Raw genomic sequence first — 13734 nt, forward strand, 5'->3', positions numbered from 1 at the left:
GGCCCAATGTTGAATTCATGCCAAGTGGCCCCAAAAGCTCTCCACACATAAGCAAAGTGGCATAAGGGCCAGAAAAAAAAAATGACTATCACATCCTTACAGAATAAATTCTGCATGTTTGTTGTGGTCAATCTACCATTGTGAAAGTCTGCCAGCTTCTCCTTTGCCAGCTACTCTTGTCTAGGAGGTAGCCTACACTCTCACAACTTCTGCTTCAGACCTAGGCTGTTTGATTTCTGACCCAAGACCAATGTTTATCTTGAGTCAGTGACAAAGCCCCCTGGAGACGGATTTGTCTTCAAGAATGGCTTCTTGTTGGTTTGTTTGAGCAATGTCTTGCTCTGTAACTCAGTCCAGCCTGCAAGTCACTGTGTCTGTCCTTCTGAGTGCTGGGATTACAGGCATGAGCCACCATGACAGCCAAGGGCTGGTTTTATAAATAAAACTCCTCTACCAATTCTGCTGAGCCAAACATTTGACTCCAGTGTACACAAGTGTTTCCAGCAGTTCTAACAAACTACATGAAGATGACTCCTCAATTAAAAATCAACTATTCAATGTGCTTTAAGGTGCACTGTCTTAGTCAGGATTTCTATTCCTGCACAAACATCATGACCAAGAAGCAAGTTGCGGAGGAAAGGGTTTATTCAGCTTACTTCCATGTTGCTGTTTCATCACCAAAGGAAGTCAGGACTGGAACTCAAGCAGGTCAGGAAGCAGGAGCTGATGCAGAGGCCACAGAGGGATGCTTCTTACTGGCTTGCTTCCCGTGGCTGGCTCAGCTTGCTCTCTTATAGAACCCAAGATCACCAGCCCAGGGATGGAACCACCCTCAATGGGCGGGGTCCTCCCACGTTGATCACTAATTGAGAAAATGCTTTACAGCTGGGTCTCATGAAGGCATTTCCTCAACTGAGGCTCCTTTCTCTGTGATAACTCCAGCTTGTGTCAAGTTGACACATAAAACCAGCCAGTACAACCACCAAACACTTAATTGTGGTCCGATCATGCCTTTTCTAGATTTTTAAGAACTCATCACTGGGGTGGTTAAAATAAAATTGAAACGGTGTTGGGAGACAGATTACCAGATAAGGGGCGCTTGCCACCAACCCTGACTATTTGAGTCTGAACCCCAGGATCGTGAAGGAGAGAACCGACTCCCACAAGTTGTCCTGTGACCCCCAAATGCACTGCATACATATATGCACGAAACAAATAGGTGTAAAAGGACTTAAGGAATTCGCTGGCACCTGACGTACCACAAGCAAGCTCCAAGTTCTGAACTCATTAACTTTGGTAAAGATGTCTCACAAACTTTGGAAGTTCAACTTTTTCCTGCTCCCGAAAATTAAAACCCATGCTCTCCCAAGCCGCGCAAACCGGCCGGACAACTTGCTCCAGCGTTGTGCCTGCTCCTGAAGCTACTCTAAGACCCTGGAAAGCGGGTGTCGCCCGCCCCTCCAGTTAAGCCACTATCCCCTTTCAAAACGTCCAATCACCGCCCCACCTCTAACCCCGCCCACGGTCCCGCCCAGTCCGCCAATCAGAACTGCGGCGGCCGGAACTCCCTGTTGGAGCTGTAAGTGAGCGTTGTGTCGGGCCTTGCACGGCCTCAACACCCGCCCCTTCCACTAGCAACGCGCCAATCGGAAGAGCAGCGGCCGGAAGTGGCGGTTGGAGGTGTGGGTGGGCGTTACAGCAGCCCTTAGTTGAGTTCTCAGACTGAAGGTGGTAGGTGACTTTGGTGGGTGGGCGGGCCGGCTAGGGGTTGTAGGTCAAGTGTCCTGGGGCGGCCCGGATCTGAAGAGACGAGTAGAGGTCGATCTGCTTCTCCCAAGTTCCGGGTCTTGGGCGGGCCCCATCGGCGGCCATTCTGCGCGAACGACCCTCAGCACTTCGTGGCCCGGTTCGCCTGCACTTTTAGTAATAACTTGTCCTTTGGGCTCCGTTACAGGTATTTCTGGAAACTCCCTGCGGGGTTGGCAGAATGCTTCTTCAGGCCGGAGTCCTGTGTGACTATTGAATAAAGCCGGTTACTTCTCTGTGGAGTTGGCGTTCTGAGGGTAAAGCCTGGGTTAAAAAAAAAAAAAGTCTGCAATTGAGACCCAAGTTCATCAGAGAAATCAGAGTAGCTGATGTCTACCCTGGGAGCCATCTTTTATCGCCATCCGAGTCCCTAGTTAAGACGCCCAAGTGCAAAAGCAGTATGAACAGACTTAGAGATTGAGTACAGAGTACTATGATTGATATAAACTTAACATTAAAATTAGGAAAAAAATACGTGAGTGCCCTCTTCAAGTCAGTTCGTAATGCTTTGCTTAAGGAAAGAAAAAGAGGAACCATGGATGCGGGTTTGATTAGGCTGAAGGTTAGAATAATAGAACTAAAGGTTACAAATTGCGATGGGACAAATGCCTAAATAGGACTGTGATACTGGGTGAGTCGCTTGCATTGAGTTCTCGGTAAAATAGAGATGTCGATGATGTATAATAGTTTCACATGGGTTCTCAGTTCTCATCAATTACATATACAAACAATATAAGAGATAACACGTGTGTTCGTTCTTTTGCGCAATGAAATAGTTTAAAATACCCCTCCCTTCTAATTTCGTAAAAAGTAACTGTAATTTGAGTTACTACATTAGATTTGTAAGTCTTGTTATTTATGTTTAATGGTCAAAAAAAATTCACCTAAATTCTGCTTATACTTCCTCTAGTAATTCAAAGACAGAAATAATGTCATTCTTAAAAAGATACATTTTGGCTTTTAAAAAACTAATACTACCAGGGAATATTTTTTAGCCTGTACTGGCTTAAGCTTTGGGGGGGTCCTTCCCTTTGAAAGAGTTTTGCATAGGAAATCTGGTTTTCTGTCACCAGAATTTGTACCTTACTGGAGTTGTGTAGTTTCTGTGGTAGTGAGTGCAAATTGATAGGTGAAAGCTGTAGTAATAGAACTTTTAGTGTCTTCAGAGCAGAGTGTATCATCTCTGGTAGGCGGAAAGGGTTAGAACAGTGGCCTTCCACTGTGGTGTTTCCTTATTTCTGGACCCCTATTCTATTCTAGACTTTGACCAGAACCCAGAGAATGGGACATGGGCATTCAACTTAAAGCTGGGTAGGTTACTTGGTTTTTAAGCCAGGATGAGAACCCCTGCATTATAGAAAAGGTTTTTTTAAAGATGTTTCTCCTTTTCTTGAGGAAAAGGACTAGAACAATCTGGGAAGCGTAGCCTGGGACGCTTGAGGGGGAATAGAGGGTTTCTGGTTTTGCCATCAGTGTGACTAAAAACTGAATTTCAAAGTGGCCCTACATAGCTGTCAAAGCTGGTGGGCAGGTTGTAGAATCTGCAGGGAAGACAGTCCCATATTGATGCTAGAAAACACGTTTTAGAAGCCAGTTTTTCTCAGTGTTGTGTCACTTTTGGGCCATGGGAGGTAATGATTGGAATTCTCAGACGGTTTTGGCCTGCTCTGTAAGAGCTGGTTTTCATCTGTGTGTAGGTGGCTCTAATACACTGTCTTGTAGAAGGTTGTTTTAAAGGTAAGCTAGAATATATATGCCTTGAGTGCTTTCCCGATAATGACGCGTTTTGCAGTTGCAATGCTAGCAGTTCCTATTTGTTTTCTGCAGGATTTAAGAAGACATGATTTCCACCCCACTTCCACAGCACGTCTAAAGTTTTGTCTTCTTTCTGGGTCCTTATCTTATGCCACAATGGTAAGCTGTGAAATTAGCATGTTAAAATGTGTATCTTATACTCTTCTCTTCCTTTAGCTCCATAAAAACAATAGTGGATAGAAACACACAGATAACTTAGTAACGATGTCAAAATATTCCCTAGAAAATAATCTGACTGGAATTACACAGCTCCTCCATGTATTACAAGTTAATTCTGCTTTGTCTTTTTTTTTTTTTTTCCCTGAGTCTTTGGCTAGGAGGTTGATATAAGTACAGATACTTGGGGAGGACTTCTCATATTTTAAGTTTCCTCTTACATCTGTTTTGAGTATGCTTGTTCTATACATGTGGGTCTATAAGTTTGTAAAGAAATGATAATGTCAGTGCCCTTCCTCTGGCTCTGTCCACCTTTTATTTTGAGACAGGTCTAGAGCTGGCTGAGTAGGCCAGGTTGGCTCCTGAGGTGTATTTCCCCGTCACAGATCCCTGCTTGTGCCACCCTGTCTAGTTTTCTTCTATGTATTCTGGAGATTAAACTCTGTTATTCATGGTCATGTGGCAGGTACTTGGACTGAACTATTTCCCCAAACTCCTCCATTTACATGCTTTAAAATTAACAAATGTAGGCAGATTTACTTTGACACAGATGTAATTCCAGTACTTGGGACACTCAGGTCAAAGGGTCTCTGTGTGTTGAAGGCCAGCTTGGGCTAGAGAGCTGCAGCCAGCATAGGCTACAGCATCTCCAAACCCTGTCTGTACTCCCCCCTCACAGACACACACACCCCTCCCCCAACACACCTCCCACACACACACACACCTCCCCACACACAGCTCCGCTCACATACTTTAGTGCAGAAATACCTGGAGCGGAGCCAAAGAACATGCTATTCCTGAAGTTCAGGACTGGTGGCAGTGGGGTTAGAGACAGGGTTAGAAGACATGCATCATCTGTGCTCTGGAAGGCTTGCCTCTTTATTTCTACTTCGTTAGAAGTAATGGGAATTGTCACTGTGGAATTCTTACCTTTTATGTGTACATATTACATGATAGACCTAAGTACTTGAAGGGAGTAGGGAATGCTTGCTTCTAGAAGCCTATCAAACTCCCAGATCCTGACTGTAGATGCCATTTTAACATTTCTTAGAAACTTATGATCAAGTGCCTAGTCATTTAAAAAAAAATCTTAGTAATGCATTGGAGGATAGAAGTATTGCCCTTGTTTCAGAAAATGAAGCAAGCACTTAATGAAGAGTGTCAAGTATTTTTTTTTTTCTGAAAATAATATTGCCAAATGTGCTACTTGCATTTTACAGCAGCAAGCTCTGGAACAAGCTTTGGATCGTGCAGAGGTGAGACCCGACTGATTAAATGTTAAAATGTGATGTTTGTAACTGACAGGAATTCCATAATAGGACATTTTGATAACCTGCAAGAGAACCTAGCATTTTAAACAAGACTGTAGAATTTCTAAAGTTGTTTTTTTATTCTGATGAGTTTTTCTAAAATACCTTAAAATATGGGTCATTGCATGCAGATGTGCAATTTTAAGATAAATTTAGCTATAAAACTATTAGGATATATTTGTCCTGTGGAATTGCATTTTATGGCACTAAAATCCTGGGTTGAGTCTTGGTGGGATCTCAGTCTCACTTGTTTATGGCTGTGTACAGGTGTGAGTTGAGGCTTGTCAGAGCCCAGGTGACTGAATGGGCTGTGCTGCTGCAGATGCGGCATGCTTGCCTACACTTACTCATAGGAAAGCTGAGCACACGCTCTGTGACCCCTTCTCTGTTACAGTATATCGTCGAAAGCGCTCAGCAGAGGCCTCCGAAAAGGAAATGCCTGTCTAGTGGAAGGTATGACCGCTTAATCAGTAACGCCTAGTGAGTGAGGAAGAGACCTCCCACTTCTGCAGACATTTCAGATTCTTTGTATAGACAGATTGAGCATCCCTGATATGGAAACGTAAGATACTCTATAACATGGAGCTTAGGAATCGTGATGGAATGTCACCAATGGATATTTTCATGTCTAACCTATGTGACAGATCACAGTTAGAATGCTGCACAGTAAAAAGTGGTATGTAAGATTGTCGTACATGTCCTACATGTAGGTAGATGTGACCCTATACTACAGTCTCATAGTTCAGAAACTAAAGAAGTCCAAAACAGTGCAGATCTAAAGCATTTTAAATGGTCCAGAGTTGCTCAGACCGAATTATGAATTCTTAAATTGAGCTGGGCAATGTAACACCATGTTGAATTGGCATTGTACAGAAATTAACAGACATGTTGATGTGGAAACATTGAAGTCAATGTCTTGTAATATATACAGGGTAATGTACTATATTAATTACGGTCTTATCTTACAAGGTTTGGCTATAGAATTAGAATATTAAAAATAATGAAAAGCCAACAAAATCTTCATGTTGAATATTGATTGCTTTTTTTCTAGAAAGTCTATATTTCAAAAACTTTATGACTTATATGTTGAAGAATGTGAAAAAGAGCCCGAGGTTAAGGTAAATATAAATTCCTTATAGTCCTGGGCTTTGGAGTTGTGGTGGAATGGAGAAGGTTTTTAGAACATGGTTTGAAGCAGCTAGTGATTTATATGTTCATGTTGACTGTCTCGTTCAGCCAGACTGCGGTCAGTTCTCTCGCTGAGCAGCTCCATTCCCTAGCTAATCTGAGTGGTCAAGAGCAGTGTGCACTAAGTAATAGGCCATCAGAAAGCCACGGTTCTCCTGTTGACCTCCTTTGAGACCTGGCTTTGCAGCTTGTGCTAGAATCTCAGTAACCCATTTCTTGAGATTTGGCCGCAAATATGGGAAGAGTTCAAATGTGCTAATAAAAATGAATTTTATCATAGAATAAACTTGTGGCCAGTTTAATTCCTTTTTATTCAGCATAAAGGTATCTATAATCAATAGAAATTGACTTTTTTAAAAACAAAATTGCAATTTATTAAGGAAAGGTTTTCTTATGTGTGGTTTGTTTGAGATGTGGGCTTAACTGTGCTGGCATAGAACTCATAGACAGCCCCCAGAGTATTGGGATTGTGTGTACCTCCACACACAGCTTTAAGGAAAAAAAATGTGTATGGACTTAAACACAGACATTGAGCAGTTCACAATTAAATGAATGACATTTAAGCAATTAGCCAACCCTCCCCCAAAAGAAAAACAATTAGCATTCCAATACTGTCTGATTTTTAAAATCTCTATCTTAGAAAAAAAACCTTAAAGTTATAAGTAACTATTATAGCATACTTTCCATAAGTTTTATTCAAGTATTCCCTAACAAATTGGCATGGTTAAAGCATATGAGTTTTTAAAGTTTGTACAAAATTTGTATGTATCTCTAAACTCATAACAATTTGCATAATTTCTACAACTATAATTTTAGAAACTAGAACTAAGGGGGGGAGGTATCCTAAAGAATCTAATGGAGTCCGCAAACCCAGCATGGGTGCGTAGATTGTCGACCTGCTTTTAAGATACAGAGGCAGAACTGAGCAATCACTGGGCCCTGGAGCCAAAGATGCTATCTGCCCATTTAAAGAAGTCATTCCCAGTCAATAGGTTTTTTGTTGTTGCTACAATTACTTTCTGGATTTCTGTTTTGTTTTGAGATTCATTAAAGTACACCCCCTTCATTTTCAGATGCATATTGTTTTTATTCTGTTTTGGTAATGATCAGAAATGCATGGTTCTTGGGGCCAGTGAGATAGGTCAGCAGATAGAGGTACTTGCTATGAAACCTGAGGTGATTCCCAGGATCCGCAGGGCGGAAGGAGAGAACTGACTTCCACAAATTGTTCTCTGGAATCCACATGCAGCCTGTGGCGTGGGTGTGCCTCACCTGACACACAGTAATGAGTTTAAAGGTAGACATTTAATATCAGGTACTCAAAACAGATTTGTGTTCTTAAATACTAAAAAATACTATCTCATGTTTTTTCTAAAATAGATGAAATGAGTTTAATCTTTAAGTTGGTTTCATACAAAAACACATTATAAAATTGTGAGTTTTGATTTGTGTGCATGTTTCTAGATATATGTTAAAAAACTCAGGTGTTTCTTAAGTTATACCATATGTGAATAAAACGTGGTATAATATTTAAAAATACTATAAATGAATGAATTTATAGACAACTCTAAACTATTTTCTTTCACCAGTCAGCTCTTTTCAGGCTCAGCATTTCAGCTGACTTGACTTGCTAAACAGCTTCACATCTAAGTGGGTTGTGAGCTGTTAAGAAATTTGGCTTTATCACTGTGCAATTAAAGAGACTCCCCACTCTTCTTTCATAGGTTGCGTGTTTTTTTTTTTTTTTTCTCTCTTTTTCCTTCTTCCTCTTGTTTTTGTCTCCTTTGAGACCCCAGCTGGCCTTCAAGTATGTGCTGGGCTTATAGACACTAGCTGCCACGCTTGTTGTCGATGTTCATTAGAGCACTGCTTCTCAACCTTCCAGCGCTGCAGCCCTTCTCTACAGTTTCCTATGTTGAACCCCAGCTATAAAATGACTTGCTTTGATACTTCATGACTGTAATTTACTTCATAACTGAATCATAATGTAAGTTTTCAGATGGTCACCAGGCGACCCCTGTGAAGGGTTATTAGACCCCAGAGGGGTTGTGATTCACAGATTGAGGACCACTGGTCTAAAAGCTGGTCATTGCTGTGTAATGAGATCCGGGCTGGCCTGGAACTCGACTTTTTCCTTGGCCTCTTCTGAGTGGTGAGATGACAGGTGCAGATTATTCATGCATAGGAAGTTTATGGTGTGAGTTATTTTGCCTAACGTATGCTAGTGACATTACTGTCCTGTGAATTGTAGCAGTTCCCAGGTATTCGGGATTGTATGTAGTGTGGAAGGGTAACTGACAGGTATATACTGTTTTCATGAACTTCATTTCTCTTTAAAGCAGAAATTAAGAAGAAATGTGAACTTGTTAGAGAAGCTTGTTATGCAAGAGACATTGTCATGTTTAGTGGTCAATCTTTACCCAGGAAATGAAGGGTATTCCCTGATGCTGAGGGGAAAAAACGGATCAGGTAAGACCTTCTGAAGTATGCTTGCCACAGAATACCTCTGCTTTTCAAAGTTAGCTTTTAAAAAATTAAAAGTTGACCTTTAATCAGAGTTTATCCTGATTAAAAGACAAATTCTCATTCTCTAGTTTTTCTCCTCTTGACTTTTGCTAGAATGTTTGACATTGTTGTAGTGTGTAGATTAGTCTTCCTGAACTTGAATTTGAAAATTATTGTATCTTTAAAACTTTAGATTGATTTTTTTTTTTTTTTGTTTTATGTGAATGGATATTTTGCTTACATATATATCTGTGCTCCACATGCATGCCTGGTACCTTCAGGGTCCAGAAGAAGAGGTCAGATACACTGAAACAAACTTACAGATGATTTTGAGCCACCATGTTGGTGCTGGGAATTGAACCCAGGTCCTCTAGAAGAGCAGCCTGAGCTCTTAACTCCTGAGCCATCTCTTCACTCCCTGTCTCCTTTTATATTTTATTTTTTTAGTTGGAGGAGGAAGGGAGGACCGTGGCACCTGTGTAGTAAGACCCAGTGAGAGAACTCAGGTGTTCAAGCTGCGCTCTAAGCGCTTTATCCACCAAACCATCTTGCCAGTCTGATTATGTCTTTATAGTTAATAGAACAGGTGATTTTTAACAACTCTATTTCCTTTATTGCTATCTATATTTTAAGGTATTTTAGCTGCATTTTATATACTGAGTATAAAATCTTGTAAAGCATTCATTGCCTTTTAAGTAATTTTTATTGAGCCATCAAAAAACAGTAAACATTGAAACTATTTCTAAAAAGATTTCTAACACTGTGGATGTGAAGAGCAGTAAAACCTAAATATTCTTAGGTTTCATTTAAAGAGGCACCTCAGAATTTAATAATGTGAGCACTTCAAGGAACTTGTGAGGATTTTTAGTATGGGATAAGAATATAGCTCAGTTGGACAGTTGCCTGGCATGCACAGAGCTTGGGGTTTTAGTCCATGGCACCATGCAAACCCATGTGATGTCCCTGACCTGTAATCCTAACTGAGTGTGGAGAGGCAGGAAGAGAAGACATTCACTTTCCTGTTCCTGTTTAAAATGTTAGATACTAAATAAGTTTTCAGCACTGCAATGTGATTGCCTTATAAGACTTATTAGCCTTTGAATGTGTTTTTAAGATTTATTTTTATTATTTTTAATTATGTGTCTGTGTATATATGTACTTGTATGGGTGTACACAAGAATGCAGGTGCCCCCAGAGGTGACAATTACAGTCACTTATGAGCTGTCATGTGGGTGCTAGGTACAGAACCCAGGTCCTCTGCAAGAATGGCAAGTGCTCTTAACTACTGAGCCATCTCTTTAGACTAGTGTATTCTATTTTTAAAAGTGATTTACATTACAATCCTAACTTTTTTGTGAGCTGGTTTTTATAAACTTTGTTTTAAAATTGAGATTCTGAGACCATCCGATTGCCTTATGAAGAAGGGGAGTTGCTTGAATACTTAGATGCAGAAGAATTACCTCCTATTTTGGTTGATCTCCTTGAAAAATCACAGGTGAGAAAAACAAGACAAAATTCTGTTTTAAACATAGCCTGTGTATAGTAGCATTGCCACCACAGCTTTTTAGACGGCTGAGACAGGAGCAGCTTAAGGACGTGTGAGGCCAGCCTGGGCAACATAGCAAAACTCCATTTCTGATATATACACACATATATGCATACACACATACAGACAGGCATGCACACACACACACACACACACACACACACACACACACGCACACGCACACACACACGCACATATGCAAAAATGAAATGTCTTTTTTTAATTCCTTCTTTTGTGTCACTGGGTAGTGAACTAAGGCATCATATATATTAGGCTATCAGTTTACAACTAAACTATACCCAATCTCCCGAGAAAATGTTTTGTATGATATATATCATGTGTGGTAGGTGTTAGTAGGTACATATGCTTTGTGTGTGGTTTTGTTTTGTGAGACATGAACTTATTTGTAGCCTGGCTGACTTAGAACTGGTGATGTTCTTGCTTCAACCCCTTGACTGATACCACTGTGGACTGAGCTGCCACACAAACTAGCGTTCTCAGTACTGTTTAAGACATTGGAAGGTGCTGAGCAGTACTATTAAAATGTTTATTGTGTGGTATTTGTTTGCTACACTGCCATGTGCAGTTTTAGTACTTCTTTCTTTATTATTTATTGATTATTTTTTATTTACTTTTATACTTCAGATTTTATTCCCCTCCTGGTCCACCTTCCAACTGTTCCACATCCTATACCTCCTCCCCCACCCCCACCCCCACCCCTACCTCCCCCCAGTCTCCACGAGGATGCCCCCACCCCCCACCCCACCAGACCTCCAGGGCCTCCAGTCTCTTGAGGGTTAGGTGCATCTTCTCTGACTGAACCCAGATCCGGGAGTCCTCTGCTGTATATGTGTGGGGGCCTCATCTCAGCTGGTGTGTGCTGCCTGGTTGGTGATCCAGTGTCTGAGAGATCTCAGCCGTCCAGGTTAATTGAGACTGCTGGTCCTCCTACAGGGTCACCCTCCTCCTCAGCTTCCTCAGCTTTTCCCTAATTCAACCAGAGGGGTCAGCAGCTTCTGTTCATTGGTTGGGTGCACATATCTGCATCTGACTCTTTCAGCAGCTTGTTGGGTCTTTTGGAGGGCAGTCCCTTTCCCTGAGCTCCCATAACCTCAGTAATGATGTCAGGTCTTGGTGACCTTGATGACCTTGATCCCACTTTGGGCCTGTCACTGGGCCTCCTTTTCCTCAGGCTCTTCTCCATTTCCATCCCTGCATTTCTTTCAGACAGGAAGAATTATGGGTCAGAGTTTTGGCTGTGGGATAGCAACCCCATCCCTCACTTGATGCCCTGTTTTTCTGCTGGAGGTGGGCTCGACAGGTTCCCTCTCCCCACTGTAGTTCATTTCATCTAGGGGTTACCCCCTAAGGTCACCTATTTTCCATCTGCTGGCCTTCGGGGCTTCAGTCCTTTTACCCCACCCAATACCAGATAATTCCTCCCCCCCTCCCACCCCCCATCACCTTTTCCTCCCCTCTCCCTCCCTCTCTTCCCCATTTTGGTTGCTCTCTTCTCCCTTCCAAGTGGAACTGAGGCATCCTCGCTTGGGCCCTTAAGCTTGTTGACCTTTGGAGTTCTGTGGTCTGTACCTTGGGTATTCTGTACTTTTTTTGTTTTTGTTTTTGTTTTTTTTTTGGAAAGGGGGGAGGTGCTAATATTCACTTACTAGTGAGAACATACCATGCATGTCCTTTTGGGTCTGAGTTACCTCACCCAGGATGCTATACTAAATCACCCCAGAAATTATGAATCTTTTCCCTGTTTGAGGCTTGCTTGTGCATCAGAAACAAGGTTCTTTAAGAAGTAACCTGGAGCTGACTCACTTGCCCTGCCTTGACCTGACTTCCATCCTATCCCGGCACCGGTTGACCAGCATTCTTGCATCTTTCTCCACACTTTTTCTTTGCTTTCCCATTACCATGGGTGAATCCTATTCCTAAGGCCTGCTCCCCATTTCTTTGCTAAATGTTTCCCTTCTCTGTGGCTTACAACCATAATTTCCCAGCAGATGCAGACAGCTGTGTTCTCAACTTGAAACCTCTACTGACCTCACTGTTTTTCAGCTGTTGATTTAGAGTTCTCCTTCTCACTTCAGAACCACTCCAAAGCTTGTCTGTGATCTCCGTTTTTATCATACTCTTTGCTCACCTGTCCAGCACTTCTTAGCGATTCTGCCCAGACCCTAATCTCTTGGCAAGGCATTATTAGTCGCTTTGCTGTTCGACTCTGATAGTCTAAGGAAAGGTCAGTATACAGGTGTAGTGGTACATGCCTTTCATCCCAGCATTGGGGAGAATCAGAAGTTCAAGGCCATGGTCAGCTTCATTTCATTTGATAAGTAAAGTAAATATAAAATTATAATTACAGGGAGAACAGCTACACAGGTGTGGTTGTTGGGGGATATTTGTTGGATAGATGAAGATGCTGCCATTAGCCAGATGTTTAACTGAATTGATTAAAAGAGGATTGCTCTTTTCAGCTAGAAAATAGCTAGTGGTTGGCCTTAGGGAGGAGATTATGAGCTGCGTAGAGCTCTAAGGGCAGTAGTGATTAGAATAGCTAGGCAGGTGCAGGTATTGGTGTACTAATCACCCAGTTGTTAATAGCAGAGTGCTAAAAGGTACAGTGTTGATTTAAATGTTGATGTAACATTTTAAATAGTCATTGTTAAGATTGTGATTAGTAGATCCCGAACATAAATAGTAGTGCTCTAAAGAAAGCATGCACATAAGGAAGCTAATTGTAACTCCTAGATTTGGGTCTGGTTGATTAAAGGTAATGGTTACTATGGTATTATCGTTTGTATTTGAGCACAAATAGCTGTAACAGTGTAAAGTACCTGAACATATGTGACGGGTGGCTGGTGGGGTTGTAGCAAAGAGTGCTAAGGCTTCTTAAACTTGCAGTACAACGTAGTTGAGACTTAGGTTTGTGCCTGGCTCCCTCTCATTAGTACACTCTAAAAGTCTGGACATTTTAGGAAAGCAAATAGTGATGTGTTTTATCTAGAGGCTGAAACCCTGGCCTAGTTGATTGACAGTGTGTAACAGGGACAAACTACATGCCGATTACGACGCTAGCGGAGTGAAACGGTGAGCCAGTGAGCTTCAGAAGGCGCTCAGTCCCCAGAACTGCTGTAACCTCCCCTATCCAGGGCTGCCAGAGTCATCCTGGATGCCAGTAGATGCAACGTCAGGCTTTTGTTGACAGTTTTAAGTTGCTTTTTATAATGATGAACATAGACATGAATAAATAATCCTCTTCAGCAATGAAATATCCACTAAAGATACTTAATGAAGGTAAAGAGTTTGAAGAATATGAACCATTCACTACATGCTTCTTTATTTTGATGAGCCCATTTTTTTATTTTTTTTATTTTTTTCGGAGCTGGGGACCGAACCCAGGGA

The 13734-nt window shown here is 41.7% G+C and overlaps 1 protein-coding gene across 50 annotated transcripts in view; it reads left to right on the plus strand.

Moving 5' to 3' along the window:
• The first annotated feature begins 1657 nt into the window (after nt 1–1657).
• Nucleotides 1658–13734, plus strand: part of Supt20h (SPT20 homolog, SAGA complex component) — a 33215-nt gene continuing 21138 nt past the window's right edge. For 12 of the 50 annotated variants that reach the window (XR_015665434.1, XR_015665439.1, XR_015665432.1 and 9 more), the window contains exons 1-8: nt 1664–1731; nt 1955–2063; nt 3634–3720; nt 4998–5033; nt 5482–5540; nt 6139–6205; nt 8615–8744; nt 10172–10275. Coding sequence is in view for 37 of the 50 variants with exons in the window: in XM_087626585.1 (XP_087482711.1) it covers nt 3718–3720; nt 4998–5033; nt 5482–5540; nt 6139–6205; nt 8615–8744; nt 10172–10275 (399 nt within the window). In the remaining 13 variants the exon portion in view is untranslated. 50 annotated transcript variants of the gene reach the window in all.

This window comes from Rattus norvegicus, chromosome 2 (assembly GCF_021556685.1).
Source record: "Rattus norvegicus strain SHRSP/BbbUtx chromosome 2, alternate assembly SHRSP_T2T, whole genome shotgun sequence".
Lineage (NCBI taxonomy): Eukaryota > Metazoa > Chordata > Mammalia > Rodentia > Muridae > Rattus > Rattus norvegicus.